Source organism: Lissotriton vulgaris, chromosome 5, assembly GCF_964263255.1.
Source record: "Lissotriton vulgaris chromosome 5, aLisVul1.2, whole genome shotgun sequence".
Lineage (NCBI taxonomy): Eukaryota > Metazoa > Chordata > Amphibia > Caudata > Salamandridae > Lissotriton > Lissotriton vulgaris.
The window spans coordinates 2001377088-2001400644 of NC_141693.1; the positions used below are offsets into that span (position 1 = coordinate 2001377088).

General features: G+C 48.3%; 1 protein-coding gene across 4 annotated transcripts in view; it reads right to left on the reverse strand.

The window, feature by feature from the left end:
* PRRC2B (proline rich coiled-coil 2B) overlaps positions 1 to 23557 on the reverse strand; it is a 657801-nt gene that overhangs the window by 199080 nt on the left and 435164 nt on the right. For 2 of the 4 annotated variants that reach the window (XM_086924790.1, XM_086924793.1), the window contains 4 exons: positions 12155 to 12238; positions 11540 to 11644; positions 10897 to 11089; positions 10314 to 10411 (listed from right to left, as the gene is read on the reverse strand). In XM_086924790.1, coding sequence (XP_086780916.1) covers positions 10314 to 10411; positions 10897 to 11089; positions 11540 to 11644; positions 12155 to 12238 — 480 coding nt within the window. The remainder of the gene's footprint in view (positions 1 to 10313; positions 10412 to 10896; positions 11090 to 11539; positions 11645 to 12154; positions 12239 to 23557) is intronic. The other 2 variants (XM_086924791.1, XM_086924792.1) reach the window with 2 other exon arrangements.

Genomic DNA, 23557 nt, shown 5'->3' on the forward strand with positions numbered 1-23557 from the left:
AGGCCTGGACAAAGGGTTTCCTGTCCGGGGCGGTGCTAGCACCGTCCCAGACATGGTTTTGTGTATCCTGGGTAGGCAGGGCTTTTCAGGAAGGTGACTGCTGAGTGGCACCCCGGTGCTCACTACGCATAGGCCAGTCAGAACCAGTTCCAGGGGCACACCAGCCCCTGGCCTGGGGAAGTCCGGCAGGGGAGAGGGGTGTAACCACCCCCCTCCTGGTCCCACCCATAGGCAGGACCTAGTCACCGGGTCAGCCCCCTTTTTTAGTATAAAGATGGGAGCGGGCCCCCTGTTCAAATTAGATAATCTTTGGAATCAAGATACCACTTTCTTCGAAAGGACTTCACGATTTCTTCTTCAAGATTCTCCCTTGTGGCTAAGGAGTAGTCACCCTGCATCAAGCGGGCACCATCCTAAAGAACACTGCGGTCTGCTGCAAGTCCTTCTTCAAGAATCCGACGACCCAGCTCGACGAGACTCGGCTTCCCTGGCACCTCTGACCTCTACTCACCTCTACAGCACAGCTGAGAACCGTGAGTGCGACGAGACCTCAAGGGACCGACGATCGCCAAGACTGCACGACATCTTTACTGCAAGCCCACCGTGTCCTCCACTGGTGAGTGCTTTGGGGTCCGAGAAGCCCCGACCCTGCGCAGCTCCAGCATCCAAGGCCAGCCTCCCTGCATCTCCACGATCTGCGTGGGGCCCTTCTGCTGTTTGCTGTGCACCGCGTTGTTTGGCTACTAGCCGGCTGGCTTGTGGCCTTCTGAACGACGCCCAACGACTTCACGACTGCTGGTCTGGTTGCTCCAGGCTGGCCCTTGCTTCCTTTCTCAAGAGAGGCACCCCGGACCCTCCTGGTCCACTCCAGACGCCATTTTAGGTCCACCGCGTGGGCTTGAATTTGCCAAGGCTTTGTTGCCCAATCCTGGGTCCAGCGACGCCGACAGCTTCTATCTTCGTGGGACAGCTCGATCCTCCATCCTGGTCGCCGACAACGCCTCCTGGTCCGTGAGATCTTCGAGTCAAGCGTCACCCACTCACCTTGTCGAGGTGGCTACCATCCGGTGCCCTCCTGGTGCCCACTGACTACTGGCTAGTAGTCTCGAACTTGGTCCCCTCTGCTTTCAGGTGTCATCTATCTTCGAGATCCAGGCTTGGATCCAACTGAACTTTCTTCACTGGTCACCGGCCAGCATCTTCTCTTCCGGCTCCTGGTCCGTCTACGAGGATTCCCGACGTCTTTTCAGACCTATGCAGCTGCAGCCCCTAGGCTAGGTAACTTCGGCATTTCGGTGCCCCAGCATAGCCTCACTATCCAATGTAAATGTATGTAAATGTATTTGAGCTTATATAGCGCACAGCTACCCACAAAGGGTTTCCCGGCGCTTGCTTAGGGAACCCGTCCTGGTATTCCCCTGTGAGATAACCCCGGCAGGGTATCCACAAGGTGAAAGCCAGGCATCCCGCCGCGAGGGGCCGTTGTGGAGATTAAGCAAGCTATTGCCCAGAGTCGCAGAGTGTGAACCCGTGAGTTGAGAAGGCACCGGAGCGAGAATTATCGAGTCCATGGAATTTTTGAGCCCAAGACCCACCGAGGCGGGGAATTGAACCCTGGTCCAGGGCCGATCTCAGCTTCCGGGTCTGCCGCCTCTAACCCCTGAGCCACACTTCTCCACAAGGGTCAGAATCTACTTTCGTTTTCTCCCTACCAGGTCGGGTTCGCCCGAGAACACTAACTTTCTATTTCCTAGCTACCATAGACTTTTGTCCGCATCTCGCGTGAGAGTGCACACACTGCACCCGAGTCCCCTAGGCCTCCTAGAAGTAATCTAACGATTCCCTAGTCAAGTCCTAGCGATTCCAAAAGCTATTAGTACTGTACTTACCTGCTAGGAATTTCACATTCCACTTTCAGAGTATATGGTTTTCCGTGCCCCTCGGGCATTTGTATATACTGTGCTAACTTAAGTATTTTTGTAAGAGTTTTGGTTTGTGCTTAGTACCCTGTCCTCATAGAGTACAGGGCTGTTGTGATTCCTAAATAAATAACTGTTTATTTCCATAACACTTGTGTGGTGTCCTTTCACTTGGTATTCAAGGGGTATATGTGTGGTAAACAGCTGGCTTAACACGCCCTCTCGAGTCTTTAGCCTTAGACTGCTCGTATCCATGCTACTAGGATAGCTGGTCTATAAGGTTGACTTACAACCAATCATCAATAAGGGTTGCTGGACTGATACATAGTGGGCACTAGAATAGTGACCACTGCATATCAGGCCACCTTCTCACATTGGTGGCAGCGTGTGGGATTTGAGCTTGCTGTTGTTTTACCACACGTATCCTAAGAATATCTTGTTGAAAGATCACATAAGTACTGTTAGGTACATATAACTAAAGCTTAGAATACTCTGAGTTCTACTGAACCAGCTGTTGCAGCTCCTCAAGGCTTAGCACACCTTGGCTGCAACTCTTAGCAAGGGATCAGTAGGTAACACACAGTGTAGGTAGGTGCATCACTTACACCACACTAGAAACAGCATGTCAGACAAAGGTGGAAACTCTGAGTCTCCCCTTGTGTCAGTGGACCCTCCACAGGTCATCACTTCTAAATATGCTGCTCTTAGCTTCCATGAGATGAGACAAGTGTGTATTCTCAGGAAACTAAAACAGGGGTCTAACCCCACAACTTCCTTTCTGATTGGTCTCTTAGAGACTTATGATGCCAGGAAAGCTGAGAAACTTTTTAGCTCTCCTAATCCAGTTGGGAATATGCCCCCCTTACAGGGACCCTTTGATAGCCAGGAACATCCCCTCCAGGAAGCAGATGGTGCTGAGGAGGAGGATGAGGATGATGACCAGTTGTCAGGGGATGAGGCAGATAAGGGACAGGTAGAAGTCAGAAGACTAACCAGGTCCAACTTAAGCAGACATGAGATTGGTACTGGGGGACCCCTGGGCCCACTCTCAGGTCAGCTTAACATTGGGAATGGACGAGTTAGGTCTCTATCAAGAGGCTCTAACAGATCCTTTCGAACCAATGGCTCTCTCAACTCTTCTCACAGAGGAATGTCTTCCCCTAAGAGGAGAGTGTATGAAGCTGAAGAAAGGGCAGTCAAACTGAGGATTGAAAGGGAAGAACTTGCCCTGGCCAAAGAGAGACTTGCCCTTGCTAGAGAGCAAGAATTATGTGGGCTACAGCCCACTGGTGGCAGCAATAATCCTAGCAATAGGGAAAGGAGTTTTGATAAAAAGCACCTGAATAAGATAGTGCCCCCCTTTAAAGAAGGGGATGACATCCACAAATGGATTACTGCTTTGGAGAGAGCCTGCACTGTGCAGGGTGTTCCCCAAAGTCAGTGGGCAGCTATCTTGTGGCTCTCCTTTGATGGTAAAGGTAGAGATAAGCTCCTCACCACAAGGGTGGAGGATGCTAACAATTACCAAATCTTGAAGAATGTACTGGTTGATGGGTTTGGTTTAACCACTGAACAATACAGGATGCTGTTCAGAGACACCCAGAAAACTCAGTCTCAAGATTGGACTGACTTTGTTGATTGTGCCACTAAGGCTTTTGAAGGCTGGCTACTGGGTAGTAAGGTTACTGATTTTAAAGGATTGTATAATCTGATTATGAGGGAGCAAATCTTAAATAATTGTCAGAACCAGTTATTACATCAGCACCTGGTAGACTCTGATCTGACCTCTCCACAGGAATTGGGTAAGAGGGCAGACAAATGGGTCAGACCCAGGGTTAGGCCTAAAAACCAGGGTGGTGACCAGAAAAAGGAATCAACCAAGCCTCAAGAGAAGGGTGGGGATAAATCCACAGAGAAGACTTCCCAAGGGCCCCAAAACTCCAACAAGGGTGGTGGGTCCCAGAACACTCCTTCAGAACAGAAGAAACCTTATTGCCATACCTGTAAACAGGTGGGTCATTACAAAAGTGATGCCAGTTGCCCTAAAAATGGTAATAAGGGAAATATACCCCCAGGTAATACTCCTAAACCTCCTGTTACCACTAGTGGTAATCCCCCAGGTGGTGGGAGTGCCCCCAAGAATGTGGTGGGCATTACTTTGGGAAATCAGGAGGACTATGGCCTAGCCAGGTTCCCTGACCACACTCTTGTCTGTGAGACTGGCATGGGGTTTGCCAACTTCACTACTGGACCCCACATTTTGGGAAAGTATAGACAAGAAGTTTTAGTGAATGGTCAGAAAGTTGAGGCATTCAGAGACACAGGGGCCAGCCTCACCATGGTGAGTGACCATCTGGTCCCCTCTGCTCAACTGACCCCTGGTTTTACTTATCAGGTGACAGACATTCATGGAATGAAGAGAAGGCATCCCATGGCAGTAGTCAAGCTCAGCTGGGGTAATGTCACAGGGCCCATGAGAGTGGCAGTGACAGATAACCTACCTGTAGATTGCTTACTGGGGAATGACCTGGAACTCTCAGCATGGGCTGAGGTGGAACAAGAAACTCACTCCAGAATGATAGGCCTATCCAGACAGGTTAGTGGGGCAGTAATAGCTACAGCCCCAGTCCAAGCACCATTCCTCCCTGAAAAGGTTGGAAGGGCAGTGGTAGCCACTGCCCAGGCTCAGACAGACTTTCCAGAACAGGATAGGAGGGCCGTGACAGTCACAGCCCAAACACAAACTGAGTGCCCTCCTGAAAAGGTTGGCAAGGTTGAAATGGTCTCAGCCTCTACTCAAACAGATAGTGAGGTTGTGAAGCCTGAAACAATGGATCACTCCACTCAAACAGAGAGCATTGAGGAGGAAGAAAAGTCTTCCCCCTCCCAGACACTAGGTGAGAGCCAGCCTCCTCAGGGAACTGACTCTACCCCTGTTGAAGGAACTGCCCCAGAGGTAGTCAGGCCTAGCCTGGCAGAGCCCCTGATGGCAGTGGAACCTTCCCAGGTGGGACCCAGTCTGGAGCAGGTAACCTGCACCTCTCTACCCTGTCTCAGTCAGCCCAGGGCTGAAGAGATCAGGGAGGCCAGTGGTGGACCCCAAAGGGCCCCCTGTCCAAAAGAACCCCTTAATCAGCAGATTAGGATCACTGAGGCTGGTAAACCTAGCCAAGTGAAAATAGAACAGACTCCTGAGGGATCCCCCTTAAAAGTAGTTAGGGAACTCCCACAGCTGGACACTGTTGGGCACAGCCAAACATGGGGCCTAAAAACCCCAGACCTGACCTGTCCCTCCAGTAAGCCAAACAGAGGGACTCAGCCTCCAGCTTTAGGTAGCCAGAGGCTGACCCTGAGAGCTCAGTGCATCTCAGCTAAAGAAAGAAAGGCACACATGATGGATGGTGATTGGAGGAAGTTGAGCCCAAAGGTAGAGGAGCCTCACTTCAGTACTCCATCCCAGCATCAGCCTTCTTCTTTCCCAAGACACACCAGAGACAGAGATTCCCTATGGTGGAGACCCTCAGATACCCTTAGGGTGAGGGGTTGCCTAGTGGACCATGACACAGGGGGAAACCAAGCCAGAGCTGGTCCTTCCTTATATGGCCACTTAGGTAATAGAGGCTTACCTGGACAAGGATAGCCTTATCTCCTTTCGTTTGGGGGGGGGGGGGGTTGTGTAGGAAGGTACCTCCCGACTATGGTTGCCCCCAACTTTTTGCCCTGTGTTTTAGCTGGTTTTGGACATAGTCGACCTGGGACCCTGCCAATCAGGACCCCAGGCCTACTGCTCTCTCTTTAAAATGGATTCCATGTACCCTAGGTGCATTTCCAATTGGTACTGGGCCACCTTATCAGACCCTGTAACTCAGGGCATAGGTGTACCCAGGGCTGCCAGGGGCTGCAGCATGTATTATGCCACCCCTGGCTGGCCTCCTAAATTTGACACAACTGGCTGCATGACAGCTGGGGCAAAGTTGTGTAATCACCCTTTGCTGTAGGTGTAGTATACCTATACCTAACCCTAAAATGGACACACAGATTCCTATCAGTCACTCCTATGGCAGGCCTTGACAATCCGGAAGGCAGAGTGCTTGGAATCGTGTGAGATGGTGCTCTGGCATGAGCTGAGCCTGTCTGCAGCTTGCGGAATCAAGTCCTAATAGCTGTTCCATGATATCGCATACCATATACTCTTAAGTGCATTATAATCCTCGCGGTTAAATGCTATCTTTGGTATTGCTTTATCAAAACATGTCGAGTAAGGTGTCATACGAATTGGAATACTAACCCCTCGCCAATTCTGGCGACGGGGTTAGCATTCCACCCTTCTAGAGGGACACGACATGTATGTAACTGTGAACCCCGGTTAAAGTTAACTGAAGCCTCAGCTCCACAAAATGGATGCTGCCACCCCAGACACGAGTCTGACCTCCTGCTGCTGGGAGTCCTTCCAGCGAGGGAGGCCTGGACAAAGGGTTTCCTGTCCGGGGCGGTGCTAGCACCGTCCCAGACATGGTTTTGTGTATCCTGGGTAGGCAGGGCTTTTCAGGAAGGTGACTGCTGAGTGGCACCCCGGTGCTCACTACGCATAGGCCAGTCAGAACCAGTTCCAGGGGCACACCAGCCCCTGGCCTGAGGAAGTCCGGCAGGGGAGAGGGGTGTAACCACCCCCCTCCTGGTCCCACCCATAGGCAGGACCTAGTCACCGGGTCAGCCCCCTTTTTTAGTATAAAGATGGGAGCGGGCCCCCTGTTCAAATTAGATCATCTTTGGAATCAAGATACCACTTTCTTCGAAAGGACTTCACGATTTCTTCTTCAAGATTCTCCCTTGTGGCTAAGGAGTAGTCACCCTGCATCAAGCGGGCACCATCCTAAAGAACACTGCGGTCTGCTGCAAGTCCTTCTTCAAGAATCCGACAACCCAGCTCGACGAGACTCGGCTTCCCTGGCACCTCTGACCTCTACTCACCTCTACAGCACAGCTGAGAACCGTGAGTGCGACGAGACCTCAAGGGACCGACGATCGCCAAGACTGCACGACATCTTTACTGCAAGCCCACCGTGTCCTCCACTGGTGAGTGCTTTAGGGTCCGAGAAGCCCCGACCCTGCGCAGCTCCAGCATCCAAGGCCAGCCTCCCTGCATCTCCACGATCTGCGTGGGGCCCTTCTGCTGTTTGCTGTGCACCGCGTTGTTTGGCTACTAGCCGGCTGGCTTGTGGCCTTCTGAACGACGCCCAACGACTTCACGACTGCTGGTCTGGTTGCTCCAGGCTGGCCCTTGCTTCCTTTCTCAAGAGAGGCACCCCGGACCCTCCTGGTCCACTCCAGACGCCATTTTAGGTCCACCGCGTGGGCTTGAATTTGCCAAGGCTTTGTTGCCCAATCCTGGGTCCAGCGACGCCGACAGCTTCTATCTTCGTGGGACAGCTCGATCCTCCATCCTGGTCGCCGACAACGCCTCCTGGTCCGTGAGATCTTCGAGTCAAGCGTCACCCACTCACCTTGTCGAGGTGGCTACCATCCGGTGCCCTCCTGGTGCCCACTGACTACTGGCTAGTAGTCTCGAACTTGGTCCCCTCTGCTTTCAGGTGTCATCTATCTTCGAGATCCAGGCTTGGATCCAACTGAACTTTCTTCACTGGTCACCGGCCAGCATCTTTTCTTCCGGCTCCTGGTCCGTCTACGAGGATTCCCGACGTCTTTTCAGACCTATGCAGCTGCAGCCCCTGGGCTAGGTAACTTCGGCATTTCGGTGCCCCAGCATAGCCTCACTATCCAAGGGTCAGAATCTACTTTCGTTTTCTCCCTACCAGGTCGGGTTCACCCGAGAACACTAACTTTCTATTTCCTAGCTACCATAGACTTTTGTCCGCATCTCGCGTGAGAGTGCACACACTGCACCCGAGTCCCCTAGGCCTCCTAGAAGTAATCTAACGATTCCCTAGTCAAGTCCTAGCGATTCCAAAAGCTATTAGTACTGTACTTACCTGCTAGGAATTTCACATTCCACTTTCAGAGTATATGGTTTTCCGTGCCCCTCGGGCATTTGTATATACTGTGCTAACTTAAGTATTTTTGTAAGAGTTTTGGTTTGTGCTTAGTACCCTGTCCTCATAAAGAGTACAGGACTGTTGTGATTCCTAAATAAATAACTGTTTATTTTCATAACACTTGTGTGGTGTCCTTTCACTTGGTATTCAAGGGGTATATGTGTGGTAAACAGCTGGCTTAACACGCCCTCTCGAGTCTTTAGCCTTAGACTGCTCGTATCCATGCTACTAGGATAGCTGGTCTATAAGGTTGACTTACAACCAATCATCAATAAGGGTTGCTGGACTGATACATAGTGGGCACTAGAATAGTGACCACTGCATATCAGGCCACCTTCTCACAGACGCCTAACGACCCGCAAGGGTAGTGCTACGCAAAAGTTTCTGGATCCAGTCTGACGCCTGGGGATATTCTAAGGTAAGGAATCTAATACAGACCTGTTTCTTTCAGATCGATATTGATATCGAGAGCTAGAGAGATATTGATGGAGATGGAGCGCAAGAGAGCGCGAGAGAGCGAGAGCGAAAGAGATAGCGAGAGAGAGCGAGAGAGAGATAGCGAGAGAGAGATAGCGAGAGAGAGAGAGCGAGAGAGAGAGAGCGAGAGAGAGATAGCGAGAGAGAGATAGCGAGAGAGAGATAGCGAGAGAGAGATAGCGAGAGAGAGATAGCGAGAGAGAGATAGCGAGAGAGAGATAGCGAGAGAGAGATAGCGAGAGAGAGAGAGAGATAGCGAGAGAGAGAGAGAGATAGCGAGAGAGAGAGAGAGAGATAGCGAGAGAGAGAGCGAGAGAGAATATACAGAGCCAGCTTCCTACAATTCCACACTGGCATCAGAGTCGGTTTAATGTCCTGAGAAGTTGGATATCAAACATCCTAGATTTCAGTGTAGCCATTATGGTGCTGTGGAGTTCATAATTACAAACTCCCAGACCATATACTCTTTATGGCTTTTACTACACTTACAATGTCTAAGAATGGACTTTGAGACTGTAGAGGTACAGTGCTCATGCAACTGTACCCTCACCAGTGCACCCCATCTCGAGGGGTGTCTTACCTATACCATGGCAGTTGGTTGTAGGCATGGCACACAGGGATGTGGACGATGTTGTGTCTCCACTTTTCTCTGCACCAAAACACAAAGCCTGCAACGGCCGTGTATGCGCTATGGTACAGTACCTTCAAGGGCGGCACAATATTCTTTGTGTCCTTTTTTCCAGTGTTTCCTTGCTTTTGAGGTCAACGTAGGCTTCTTGACATTGAAACCCTCTCCCTGTGCCACCTCTGCATCCGCAGGCATCTCTTCATTGCCCAACTGTCGAAGGGGGGTCCTCTTTGGTTTAGGCTTGCATCAAGGCATAGTGGCCCGAGCGCTGGTTTTCCCTTACCTTAAGGGTCCTCTGGAGGAATTCCTTTCAAACCCTGTACCCCTCAGATTTAAATGTCTCTGGGCGAGGTTACAATACCTTATGCTTGTCCTTTTGGGCAGGTTTGTGGTGGCAGTTTGGGCAGAATCTAAAAGGAAGGTCTTCCAAATCTCAAAACACAAACCACACCTTCTAACTGCACATTCTCAGACCAACGTGGTCGAAGCCCCAGTGAAAAAATGTCTTTTTCCGGTGATTTTCAGTGCTCTTCAATGTCCCCAGTAGATCTCTAGGAAAAGCCCACTTTTTCACAGCTTTCTAAAAACTCATGCAATGTCTTCTGGGTGGCCATCGCAGCACTGTGTCGTGCTTTTGAATTCAGAGGAAAAAATGCATCTGAAGATGGATTTTCACAGACTGGGCTTTGTGGGTGTACGTCTGGCGTCCTAGGGGGACAGTCATCAAATGGACACAAAATAAAAATTAGGAAAGGCTATTCTGGACTCAACCACTAAATGGCAGAATAATGCACAACATGTGAAACCATAAGGCTGACATTCTGATCGTAGTAGTTTTTGCAATCATTTTGTCAGTAGGATGCCTTTGTATAACAAAAAGAAATTGACTTTGGAAATGGTCTCTTAAATAGGCATTTAAAAAGGAAACCTGCTTTAAACCTGCATTCCACAACACATGTAAACTTGAAACGATCAACGCAAATAAATCAGTGGCCTATTTTGCCAGCTTAAAGGAGAATTATTCTTTGGCTAATGAGCTAAGGAAAACACAGGTTATACAAGTAACTTTGGAATTGCATTGGGAGCAGCATAGGGATTTAGAAATGATATACTGTTTAAACTGCTATACACCCTCAGAGTACTTCTTGCTATTGCACCCTCAAAAGGTATTCAGATATTAAAACGAGAATTTCTTGAAAGGCAGGCAGCGTGCAACTCCATACCTCCAGCTCTTACCTGTTGATAGCCTTGCTGCTGAGGTATTGTCTGTTGAACCAAACGAGGCTGGCTTGCAAACACATGGCCATCAAGATAAAGGGGAGTGATATGGTTGCCTGGAAGACATGCAAACATGAGGCATCAAACGTCTAATCATTAGTTAACATCTGAATTAATAAATCTTCCTTGTCAGTCTAAATCTCTGTGTTGGCAAAGAAGAAAAACACGCTATAGAGTCCAATCTCTAGGAGTTGGCATATTCCACACTGGTCATCCACTCCACGATCAGGGTTCTGATACACGATAGGTTAAGCTCTGGATACTTAGGTAACAGAACCTGCTCTGTGAAGTGTATAGTTTTGCTTTTTCATTACAAACATGTCCCAGCATGTAACATTTTTACTAAAGCGTTATGCTGGGCTGAAGGGGTCATAACAAAGGTCAGAAGATAGCAATACAGCAATCCTTTCCACAAGCACTTTCACCCCTTTTCTTGGGGCTGATGAAGGCTCAACAGTCTTGTTGCAGTCTGTATGTGCATTTTGCTGCCACGAACATATTCACCAACCACCAAATAATCACAAATTACAAGCACAGCTACCTGGAATAGATGCAGATGGAGCCACAGACGCCACTGTCATTGGTGGCATGGATACCCCTCCGAAGGAACTATAATTAACTCCATTGGAAGCGCCAACACTGGAAGGTGTCTGGATTCCAGAGCTCGGTCCCCCGGGTGAATTCTGCTCTGGTAGGCTTGGCGAGTTCTCCCAAGCCTTGCGTGCAGATTCCATCTTTGAGGCAAGAAGCAAGACATGGTTATTAGAACCTGGCACACTTGTTGACACTAGGCTGCTTACATAGGGGATGTTTGAAACCACTACAGGCCAAGCAGGTCTTATGTACCTCTACAAAAAAGGAAAAGCTGTATCCCTATATATTGTCAGCAGGAGATGTTAAAGCACAAAGCATGAGTGAAAGCAGGCACACACTGCTGTACTAGTCGTTTTCTACTCGTCTTTCAGCAAATTTACTCTGAGGCCTTTTCTGGAAATAACACTTAATAGTGTTACAACACTTAAAAGTTAATGGGGACATGCTAGACAGTTAAGTTACCAGCCACTAGAAAAGGTGTCATGCATTTGGCACGTTGATGCATCCCTCCCTCCCAAATTCAGCAAGAAGAGCTCAATGTACCTAAACAAAAATGATTCACTTAGGCAATTCGTTTTGCAATCACAAACCTTCAAAGTGAGCTCAGCAGTAGGGAAGGACATGGGGTTAAGGCCCATACCCTGTTGCAGGTGGTGCTCTCGGCGAAGAATGGGAATGGACTGCGATAAACCGGCCTACAAAGGTGAAATAACAATGAATTAAACAAAGACTTGCAGAGCAAATTACAATTCTCAAAACCCTCCCGAGCAAAGTGTAGAAACCCAGAAAACCAAAACCCCCCAAAAAAGCCTGGGGAAAAAAAATCGTACAATGGCAGCCTCTCCTACATTCACAACTGCGGCACCCTTCTCCAATTAGAAAATCCAACTAGACAAGAAATGTTTGTCCTGCAGATCTAAGAGCAGACAGGTACAATCGACTGTGGGCTGAAGAGCACACAGACTGGCTATCAACACCAGTCTTTCAGGAGATCTCAAGCCCGGATCTCTCGAATCTCAATACCAACTAGTCTATAATAATGCCCAAGGTAGATGATAAAAAGAAATGCCCATTTTTCGAAGACCAACAAAAACACTATAAACCGCATTTGTAAAACAAGATACTTAACATATTAAACAAACCCTCATTTCCAGACGCAACGACAACCGGGCCTAGTAGCATAAACTAGGCAAGGTTACACTTACGTTACTAACCAGGGTGTCCTGCATCTTCACAGAATTAGTTGCAGTCCCTGAGGAAGAGCTCTGGGGTATGCTGAAATCCGAATCCTAAAATGAACATATGCAGATAAATCATTCTTTACTTCCATTTAGTTACACCTATTTGAGATCTGTTCACCTCCACCTCAGTATTTATATCTCTGGGGTTTAAAATAACTACACACCCATGCAACTGTTACATTCTGTTTCTGTGGTAGCTGACTTTCCAACAGAAGCAAATCCATCTTCAAGATGTGGCCTTCATCACTAGGCACCACTTCATCACCTCATCAGTGATTATTACAGCGTGACAAATGCAGATAGTTAACCAGAAATTCGATAAGTAAAGGAAGGGTCTGCAGCTCAGGGGACCCAAACTCATCAAAATAATAGCAATATCCTTTCCTCTGCCTTATGCTCCATTTTCAGGATCTCTAACCGACAATTGTACACGCTGAATACTAGGATACTACCTCTCTCTTTAAACCTTCAAGTTTTATGCAACCAACTTAACTCCTTGGTAAGATAGACTTTAAAGAGGATGCTCATAATACAAGGCGGTGCTGTGGAGTTTTAGAGATACTATCTTCCAACCAAATTGAAGCTTTATGTTCAAATACCTGTTTCCCTTGATCTAGCGATGTTCAACCTAAACTAAAACTTTGTAGTAGTTAACAAAACCAACAGTGAAAAAACAGAATCCAAGATGGAAATCATGTACAGTGTGAGAGAAGGTGCCCTCATTCTGCATGGTTGCCTCCACTTTTTGCTGAATTGCTGATGTGCTTTGACCGAGTGTGCCCTGGGCTCATGCTAATCAAGTACCCAAGGCCTATGTTCTTTCCCTAAAACTGCATTGAAGCCTAAACCCAACTGGCATCTCTGGCCACGGGTCAGCCCCTGGTAAATGGTACCACAGGTACCAAATGCACTGTACCCAGGGGTCCAGAAACATGTCCGGTGTTGGCAGCTGAAAGCAGCCACTCTGCCTGCACACTAGTGGTGGGTTAGTTTTCAGGGGGCATCTCTAGGATTCCCTCTGTGTGTGCATTTTTCATTAAATCCGACATTGGCATCAGTGTGGGTTTAATGTGCTGAGAAGTTTGATATCAAACTTCTAAGTTTTCAGTGTAGCCATTATGGTGCTGTGGAGTTCGAATGAAACTCCCAGCACCATATACTCTTAAGGGCAGCACTGCACTGACAATGTCCAAGAATGGACTTGGACACTGTAGGGGTACAGGGCTCATGCACCTGTACCCTCACCACTGGTATAGTGCACCCAGCTAGAGGGATTACTGATTCATGCTGCCAAGAAAGATTCCGAGCCTGCTGAGGACAAAGAAACCAGATGCCTGTAACCTCCACTGCACCCGAAGCCTACGGCCCGAATCTGGGTGGCCCACCAGTCCCAGCGAGGTCCCAGAGTCCGAGTCCACCTTGGGTTGACCCCCTTCAGGACTCCCAAACCTCGCCTGCAGCCTCTGCACAGAAACCCCCCCCCCCCACAAGTGGCCCGGTAAGGTGACATCCAACCTCAAAAGACACCCCTGCATCCAGCCGCACTGCACCTTGTAGTGTCGGGGATCTCATGTACTGGTATAGTGCACCTAGCTAGAGGGGTGACTGAGGTATGCCAGGGCAGTGGGTTGTAGGCATGGCACAAAGGGATGTGTGCCATTATTATTATTAGGGAGTTTTGTAAAGCGCCTGGTTTACGCCCAAGGCGTGTCCCCGCGCTGTGGTAGGTAGGGTGTCCGTGAGCAGCCAACAGTAGTTAGCGTCTAAAGAGATAGGTCTTAAGTTTTCGCCTGAACAGGGTTTCCGAAAACTCCATGCGTAGTTCCATCGGCAGATCATTCCACCGCTTAGCGGCCAGGTATCTGAATGATCTACCCCCCATTCGTGTTTTCTTTATTTTGGGGACTTTCAGAAGACCTGTGCAAGACGAGCGCAAACTCCTGGTGGGCTCATACCAGGTGACCAGACTTTGTAATGGGGCAGGGGCTTTTCCTCTCAGAATGCGGTGGCATGTGGCCAGTGCCCTGAATTCCACCCTACTCCTGACCGGAAGCCAGTGCAACTCCTGGAGCGCTGCCCTGGAGGGGGATCTTCTAGGAAGCCTCAAAACAAGGCGGGCGGTAGCATTCTGCAACACCTGGAGGCGGTTTAAAACCTTTTCCGTTGCCCCCAGATACAGCAGATTGCTATAGTCCATGCGAGATGTAACTAACGCATGCACCAGCGTCCGGCGAGCATCAATGGGTAGGAAATCCAGGATCTTCCTCATGGTTTTTAGAATGCCGAAGCATGTCCCCACCACTCGGCTAACCTGGGAGTCAAAAGCAAGATCCTCATCTAGCCATACACCCAGATTCTTTGCTTGATGACATGGAGCAGGTACCTCTCCCAGGCAGGGTGGCCACCATGCCGACGACCAGACAGGTGGACCCCCCCCCACCACGAGCACCTCGGTCTTGCTGCCATTAAGTTTTAGGCAGTTGGCGGACATCCAGGCTGCCAGTTCTTGCATGCAGGCTCTGAACTTGTCCGCCATTAGACCAGGTGCGCGTGAGAGGGATACCACCAGCTGAGTGTCGTCAGCATAGGACACAAGACGTAGTCCGTGGCCTTCAACAATGGTCGCCAGCGGGGAGACAAAGATTGAACAGGGTAGGGCTCAGGGACGAGCCTTGCGGCACTCCCTGGCCCAACCCAATCTCCCTAGAGTAACACTCTCCCTGACGAACTTGGAAACACCTGCCCGTCAAGAAGGACCGGATCCATCCAAGCGCAGCTCCTACCACCCCTCCATCATTCAGACACTGTAGCAAGGTGGAGTGAGCTACAGTGTCGAATGCTGCGCTTAGGTCCAAGAGGATCAGGGCCATGTGGACTTCACTTTGTTTTGCACCTAAACATGCAGCCTGCAAAGGCAGTGAGTGTGTGTAATGGTACAGGGCCTCTAAGGGCGGCCCTTAGACCTTCTCTGATCACAGTGCCGGGTACCTGTGGTACCATTTACCAGAAGCTGACCTGTGGCCAGAGCTACCAATTGGGTTTAGGCTTCAAAGCAGTTTTAGGGAAAGAACATAGGCCTTGGGTACTTGGTTAGCAGGAGCTCAGGGCACACTTAGTCAAATCACATTAGCAATTAAGCAAAAAGTGGGGGCAACTATGCAGGAAGAGGGCACTTTCTCACCTGCTGCTCTCGGAAGCCTGAAACAATGCACATCCTGGGACGAGGTCCAATCATCCTCCCCCAGGATGGGCAGGGTCCACGAAGAGGAAGCTTCAAAGGCTTGCTGTCTTTGTGAGCTTCCCCAGGCCACTTGCTGCTTTCAGCAACTGGTCCCCACTGGTTCTGACCCCCACTTTGGGCGGGAGAACCAGCAGGAAAATCAAATGTGGAAGAGATGTGCTCACCTCTGCCGAATACACCACTCAGGTGGGGGAGGCAAAGTGAAGCACAACTCTCAGTCACCGCAATCTTGCAGATGGGGGAACTCAGCCAACCAGGGAAAGGCTTATGCCCACTTCCCACTGGAGGGTGGCATAATAGGGGGTTTACCCACCCCAAGGAATGGAACTGTTGGCCCCACCTTTTACCTACCTGTAATGCCTCTAAATCTAGTAATTAAGGCAACCCTGAACCTTGCTTCCACAAACAAGAACCTACAAGAAGAAAAGAAGGGTGGAACAACCATGCCAAAGCTAACAAGAAGAGGATCCCCACTGACTTGGCTGCATCCCTACCGGCCTGACCCCACCTCGAAACTTCTCCAGCAAAATTTCAGTGCACCCTGCAGCCAGCAACCTCAAGAAACCTGGAGGACCTGCCTGCCATCAATCCCAAAGACTGACTCCCGTGAACACCGGATTTGTTCCGACAGACTCCAGCTCCCCAAGGATCCGTAAGTTTGCACCACTCTGCCCCAGACGCCCATGGCCTGAGTTCGAGCAACCCAGCACCAAGAGGAGATCTTCCTGGTGACCCTGACCAGAGATCCGGAAACCCCTGACCAGCCTCAAGCCTCCAGCCAACACAGGCAGCCTCAAACCGGAAGGTCCCCCCAACTGCAACCAGGAATTGGTAAGAAGATCTGATCCTAAATGGCCCCCCTGCACCCTACGCCCAACGGCCTTGGGTGGCCCAACCTATGGTGCCTAACCAACCCCCAACATAACTCTCCCAGTGGTGATTGCACCCAAAAGACCTTAGTCCTAGAGCCTGCAGTGCTTTTGCAAACTGTAGATTCCCCATTGAAAGCTACAAGGCACCCAATGCCAAAACACTCTGCACCTGGCCACCCCAGTGCCTCTGAGGGTACATCTTTTGTGCCGGACTAAACCCCCATTCGCCTAGAGCTTAAGTCCAGGAGCTTTGCTCCCACAACCCAGTGGCCAGCTCATCAGCAGCCACCAACCGGAGTCCCCCTATCCGCATTGGATAACACTGGGCCTCAGCACTCTGGTTACACCCTCAGCGGCACTGGGGCGGCAGAGTGCATACTTGACCCTGGGGGCCCGCGGAGTCAAACCCCAGAATACCAACTCCCACAACCGAATACTTACCTTTGAACCAACAACCCTATTTTCCTCCATAGGAAAACAATGACTGTTTTTCTGTGAAAAGTTTCTCAGTGTGGAGTTGGAAAATCTATAAACGTCTCTAAAACTGTAACAAAATAACCAAAACGCTTTTACTTACCTGTTTACAGGAAGTGTTCCAGTGCAGTTTCCAGGTATACTGAACTGTGTAAGAAAAGTAACCTATAAAGTCATCTACCTGACATTCTGCTAAAAAGCCAATACTAAGTACATGTACAATATTTGAAAGTATTGCATTGCAAGTAGTTCTACAGTTATCAAATCAAAAGTATATATATATAACTGCAATACAAACTGTGTACAAAATGTATTACTACTGCAAATTACTTCTCACTTACCTGTACAAGACTTGATTGGCTCTAGGAAACAAATTAACGAAAAGAATATTTGTATACATCCCAATTGGTCTGAAGTTCAGTCTTTGAGTGTGTGATCATTTGCGGATTGAGTGTGTACAACAAATGCTTAACACTACCCTCTGATAAAGACTTACAGCTCCCCCACACTACTACAAATCGAGATTGAGGTGCTATCTACTTTTACCTCTGCCTACCTTCGGGGTTCCACTGGACTCTGTGCACACTATACCTTACTTTGGTGTAGTATGTACAGAGCCAGCTTCCTACACATCCTTAATCACAGACTGTGGCATGGGTGAGTCAACCTAGCAGGTCTCACAGCCCAGGTGAGGGAATAGCTGCAGGAGAAAAATTAGTCTATAGTGTCTGTGCCATTCACAGACACTGTAAGAGGAATGGAGCGATTTTGAATGCATGGGCTTGGTGTTTGTCACCAAGAACTCCACAGCTCCATGATGGCTTTACTCAAGTCTGGGAGGTTTTGATGTAAATAATTAATTTACTCTCTTAATTTCTATGCAGGTAAGTACTTAATCAATAATAACTCAATCGGAATGAAGGAAAACAGAGTCCGTGGTGTAAGAGTTTCTAAGGGTTTTATTCCTCATAAAGGAATCAGGATATCATGTTCTGACCACCACACAGGGTGTCAGAAGGGATAGATGAGCGCGCCGTCGTTTATTGACAATACATAGCTTATATACTTGATTTACATCATAATGTTCAATGTAAGAGGCGTAACAGCTGAGAGAAGACAAGATAACAGTATACACGTGGTGCTAGTACATCATCAAGAGGCGTAAACTAGGCGTGAACTAGGGTGTGTGCTAGAAACGTCACTGATAGGTGACGCAAGTGGGTGGCACCAAGGGGTGGTGCTAACAGAATGTTGCAATGTCAGCAGAAATCGGGAGCTTGGATGCGCGCGCAGCTGTATGACGTGTGATAGACGGGGTGCAGGGGACTTGACATTTACACTGGCGGAAAGAGACAGAAGTCTGGCATGTCAGATCAACTTGTGCTTCTATCATATCTGATATCTGATGTTTAGGAACTAAGCTATCTGGGCAGAAAGGTTTCTAGAGCAGAAGCTATTCTATACTTGCTGTGAGTGCGTGTGTAAGCGCCTGAATGTCTGTATGAGAAGCGTGGGGGCATGGGGCCTTCCATGGAAGCATGGCAACAGAGGCTATGAATTACTTGCATAAAGACAGGTCGGCCCTTTAGCCCTGTAGCTGGGGAGGGATGTTTACTGAAGCTAGCAGGCTGGAATGTATCTTCGGGAGGAAAACAGATAACTCGAAGGTTATAGTCAATCTTGGCAGGCAGCAGGCTGAGCTGAGCACGGAGGGCCGCGCTAGAAGTAAGTCAGAGTTCACGGGAACGGGGGCTGCTTGGGCAGAGGCCCTCGCAGTCAGAAGCCAGAAAAGAGGCTCGATGGCAGAGATTCAGGGCCTACTTTCAGCCAGGCTGAAAAACGTAGGAGTACACTTCAAAAAGACGTTGGCATAGCATACTTAGGAACGGACCATCAAACCCATTCATGGTGGGTCTGAAAGAGGACAAGTTAACGTTGGACGCAAATGTATTTGCGTCTTCATAACTGATACAGGAGGGAAGTTACATGCACTTTTAACTCGTACATGGAGTCGGTGGGGTACTCGCTAGGGAACACATCATGACCATAAAATTTATATTACCTCATTCCCTCCTTGTTCCCTACGGACCCTTCATGATATATCGATCCTCATAAATCGATCAGTTTGTTCTTGTAACAGTATATGTTCGTCTTTCTTTCTTTGACTGTTTGAGAGGCAACTGGAATACTCAATGCAGGATGTGGCACACAGTCCACATATCGCTGGCCCACACTGCAGGCATAGGCAACAACTGAATACTATAACAAGGCCAATGCCTAGGAAGGATAAGATTTTCCATCCCCAAGCTGTTAACGTAGTCCAGAACCAACCGGACCAAGTCCAGGTGCCTGGATTCTGATGTATCTGATTTGCAATTTTATGTAAACGGGTGATAGCTTGATAGACAGATGGTGCATTTTGTGGAATGAAAACACAGCAACTTGACCCGATGACCTTACAAGCTCCACCTCTATCTGCCAAGATGACGTCAATTACAAGACGATTTTGAAGGACAACAGTCCGTATAGCAGACTGCTCCTCTGTTAAGTTACCTAGAGCGGAGGCAGTTTCGTTCACTACTGCTTCAAGTGTTCTCGTTAATCTGCGTATTAATTTACTGTTTTGGACAGGTCCTAGGAAGAAAAAGAATCCTTTATTGAAATCAGTGTACTGTTCCCATGCCGTTTCTGTGTAGTCGACAAGGGGAATATCTCTTTTGGGTCTATTCGGTGCTAGATTCGTATTTCTATGGTAATCAGGAGGAGCTAGAAAAACAGGTGGCAGAAGGAATGCAATGTAACAGGTACCATCCCAATCTGGGGGCAAACGTATGTATGCGGTATGACCACAAACAAAGTAGGAATGACTGGTAGCTTTAAAAGACGATTTACCATGGTCACTGAACTCGACCACAGTAGTGCATTTACTATGACCTACGTGTACTGAACCTTTCTTGCTAACACATAATTCACCTGTGACTGGTAACACTAACATATGGGGCAAAACTGGAGCAGTTTCAGATTCAACAGTGAGGATCATAAGGCTAATTGTGTAATTACCTAATCCATATACTTCATTTTCTAGATCAGTTCCTATTCGAGTGGGATGTCCTTCTTTATCAGGATAACAGACGTTGAGCAGGACTAAGTTCAAGTTTCCCCAAACCCAGCCCCCATCGGAAACAGCAATATCAGGATCTAAAGAATTAATTATTTTAAACCATGCTCCACAGGAGCCATTGTGAGTGAATGGGTACGGAAAGAGAGGCAGAGCTCCCTTGTAATTCTGGTAGGGAGGGAGTCGACCACATATCCAGCAGTCTGTAGCATTACTTGTCTGATGGGAATGGTGTAACATACTAATGAATGTATTGTTGCGCAGCGCAAGTCTGTAAGAGAGTTCATGTGCAGGAAGTTCACTAAAAGTGTGTTCAGCAGAGACATTGTAAGCAGATTGTTCACGCCTGAAAATAGGCCAGTACATAGGAAGCAGAATGCTGGCAATAATAATTAGAATACTCAGAATAAACATGATTATTAGTGTCACTATGCAGTGACTACGAAGTGATTTGCAATATGTTCTTCTCTTTTCCTCTCTCTCTCTAACTCGATCTAGGGGATACATGTCAGAAACTATTTAACCGATTCACCTAGGGGAGGACTTAAACAATTAAACTGTCTGACTTGCTAGATCGAAGCTTCATTCGGTAAAGTTCTTGAGGAGTCTTTTCTCTTTTAGGCACAGTAACGTCTTGTGCTTCAACACAGTCTTTGGTGGGGGTGGACGAGTCAGAGTCCGGTTTCAGTCCGTTTTTTAGTTCATTGCATAGCTTGATGTGACTCGTGTGGACCCACCCCTTTCTCCCCTCGATTTTCACGGCGGTCCTGGTGGTAAGCAGAACGGTCTTCGGAGACTTCCAGCGGGGCTCCAGCGGACTTTTCCGGTCGAAATTCCGGACGACTACCAGGTCACCTGGACGGACCTCATGCGCCTTTACATCGGTGTTGTCAGGGAAGGCTGCGGCAACCTGTGAACGACATGATTGGAGTGCAGACATCAAGGAGGCAAGGTAATCTGTCAACATGTTACAATCAATATCAGTGATCTTTTTCGGAACGGGCGTCCCCCACATATTCGGTGGTCTGCCAAAGACCACTTCGTACGGGGATAGCCCTGATCTTGAGTGGGCGACCATTCTCATATAGAATAGTGCCACGGGCAGGGCGACTATCCAGTCGACCCCTTTTTCCTGACAGATCTTGGCAAGACGGATCTTCAGTGTCTGATTATGCCTTTCTACAAGGCCAGCTGCTTCGGGATGTCGGACACAGTGGAACCTCCACTGATATCCTAGCAAGAGGGAAACTTGTTTCATCAACTCGGACGAGAACGGCTGTCCGTTATCTGAGTACACGACACGGGGCAAACCGTACCGTGGGAAGAATTCACGAACCAACTGTCTGGCAGTGGTCGGAGCAGTGTAGTCTGGGACTGGGTATGCTTCGGTCCAGCGGGACAGAGCACAAACAATTACAAGGACATACTTAAATCCTCTACAGCTATTCATCTGGATATAATCCATCTGGAGGACTTCAAAAGGGTGATCGGGAGGATGGAATCCACCTTGCTCAACAGGGACGCTTTTACCTGGATTGAACTGACAACAGATCATGCAAGTACGCACTTTCTGTTTTGCTGCTGCTCGTAAGTGTTTGTTGTACCAGAGGTTCTGTAAACTGTCTAACATGGCTTTCTCTCCAAGATGGGCAGGACTATGTGCTGTATTTATCATGACTTGAACCATTGAGTCGGGGAGAAACCATATAGATTTTCCCTTCGTCACCCAACCTTGATCTGTCTGAATCCCTCCTAGTTCAGTCCATTTCTTTATTTCCTCTGGAGTAGCATGTGTCTGGATGTCAATTACGTCTAGGGCGGGATCTCTAACTGTCATACACTGTGTTTGTACTATTGTCTTTGTCACATCAGTAGTCTGGGTGTGAGTCAATGCTGTATGTTTTGCTGTCTGGTCTGCCAGGTCGTTACCCTGGGAAACAGAATCTGTGACTTTAGTATGTGCCTTACACTTCATGACTGATATGCCCGAGGGCAAATGTATTGCTTCTAACAGTGCTTGAATGAGGGGGCCATGTTGTATCTTGGCCCCATGAGAAGTCAGAAAACCTCGTTCTTGCCAGAGGACTCCGAAGTCGTGTACAACTCCGAAGGCATAGCGGGAATCTGTGTATATGTTAACATTTCTGTTCTTGGCTAGAATACAAGCTCGGGTCAGAGCGATGAGCTCTGCTGCTTGAGCAGACAGGGTGTCAATACGATGTGTTTCTTTAATTTCAGTTTCAGTGGTCACGGCGTACGCGGCCACTAATTCTCCTGTACTTGTTCTCATGCATGAACCGTCCACATAAAGTGTCAGGTCTGGATTTGTCAATGGGACATCTGTTAAGTCTCGTCTAGGCTTAGTTACTGCATTAATTATTTCTATACAATCATGCGGAGCTGGATCTGTCATAACTGTCGGTAACAGTGTTGCTGGGTTCAGGATGCTGCAACGTCTGATTTCTATGTGTGGCTGGAATAGTGTTAATTCATAACCTGTCAGTCGTGCTATAGTTAAGTGTTGAGTCTGGGTTCTGTTTAACAAAACCTCTACAGAATGTGGTACTTGAACTGTTAACTGATGACCTAAAACAATTGAATCACTTTGTCTTATTGCTAACGCTGTTGCTGCTACTGACTTTAAGCACGCAGGGAGTGCTTGAGCTACTGAATCCAATGTACTAGAAAAATAAGCACACGGCTTATGTGAACCTGCTTGGTCTTGAGTGAGGACAGACAACGCTGTGCCATCACGTTCTGTAACAAAAAGTGTAAACGGTTTGCTGTAACATGGTGTCGCTAAAACTGGTGCTTGGCATAAAACTTTCTTTAATTCTTCAAAAGCTTGTGTGTGTTCCTGGGTCCAAGGGAGGACAGTCGAAGTCGCTGCCTCCTGTGTCGTTAACTGGATGAGTGGTTTAGCTAAGAATGCATACTGGGGAATCCATTGTCTGCAGTACGAGGTGAGGCCTATGAAGGCCCGCACTTCCTTTTGTGTCTTGGGTTGCGGCATGTTCACAATTAACTGAATGCGATCGGGAGTGAGCTGTCTCCCCACTTTGGACAGTAAGTGACCCAAGTACACAACTTGCTGAGCACAGAATTGTAGCTTCGAAGGAGACACCTTGTGTCCCTTGTCAGCCAGGAAATGTAAAACTGTCAGTGATGCTTTTTCACATTCGGGCTCACTTCGTGCGGTGATCAGCAGATCATCGACGTATTGTAGTAAAGCGGTGTTAACTGGCATTTGAATACAATCTAGTTGTCTTTTCAGTGCTTGACTATAGATGCTGGGGCTTTCTGTAAATCCTTGAGGTGCGCGCGAAAATTTGAAACTGCGTCCATTTAAACAGAATCCGAAGAGATATTGGCTCTCGGGATCAATAGGCACGCTGAAGAAGGCGTTCTTGAGATCAATTACAGTAAAGAACGTCGCTTCTGAATCAATAGCAGTCAAGAGAGATGATATATCGGGGACCACAGGATACTGTGGTATAATGCATTTATTCAATTCTCGAAGATCAATCACCAGCCGATATACTGGCGGTGCATTGGGATCAGTACGTTTAAGAATCGGAATGATGGGTGAATTACAGATATTGGAGTCGGTCTCGACGACCACTCCTTGGGCAATGAGCTCTTCAATGATTTTCAGTAAAGCC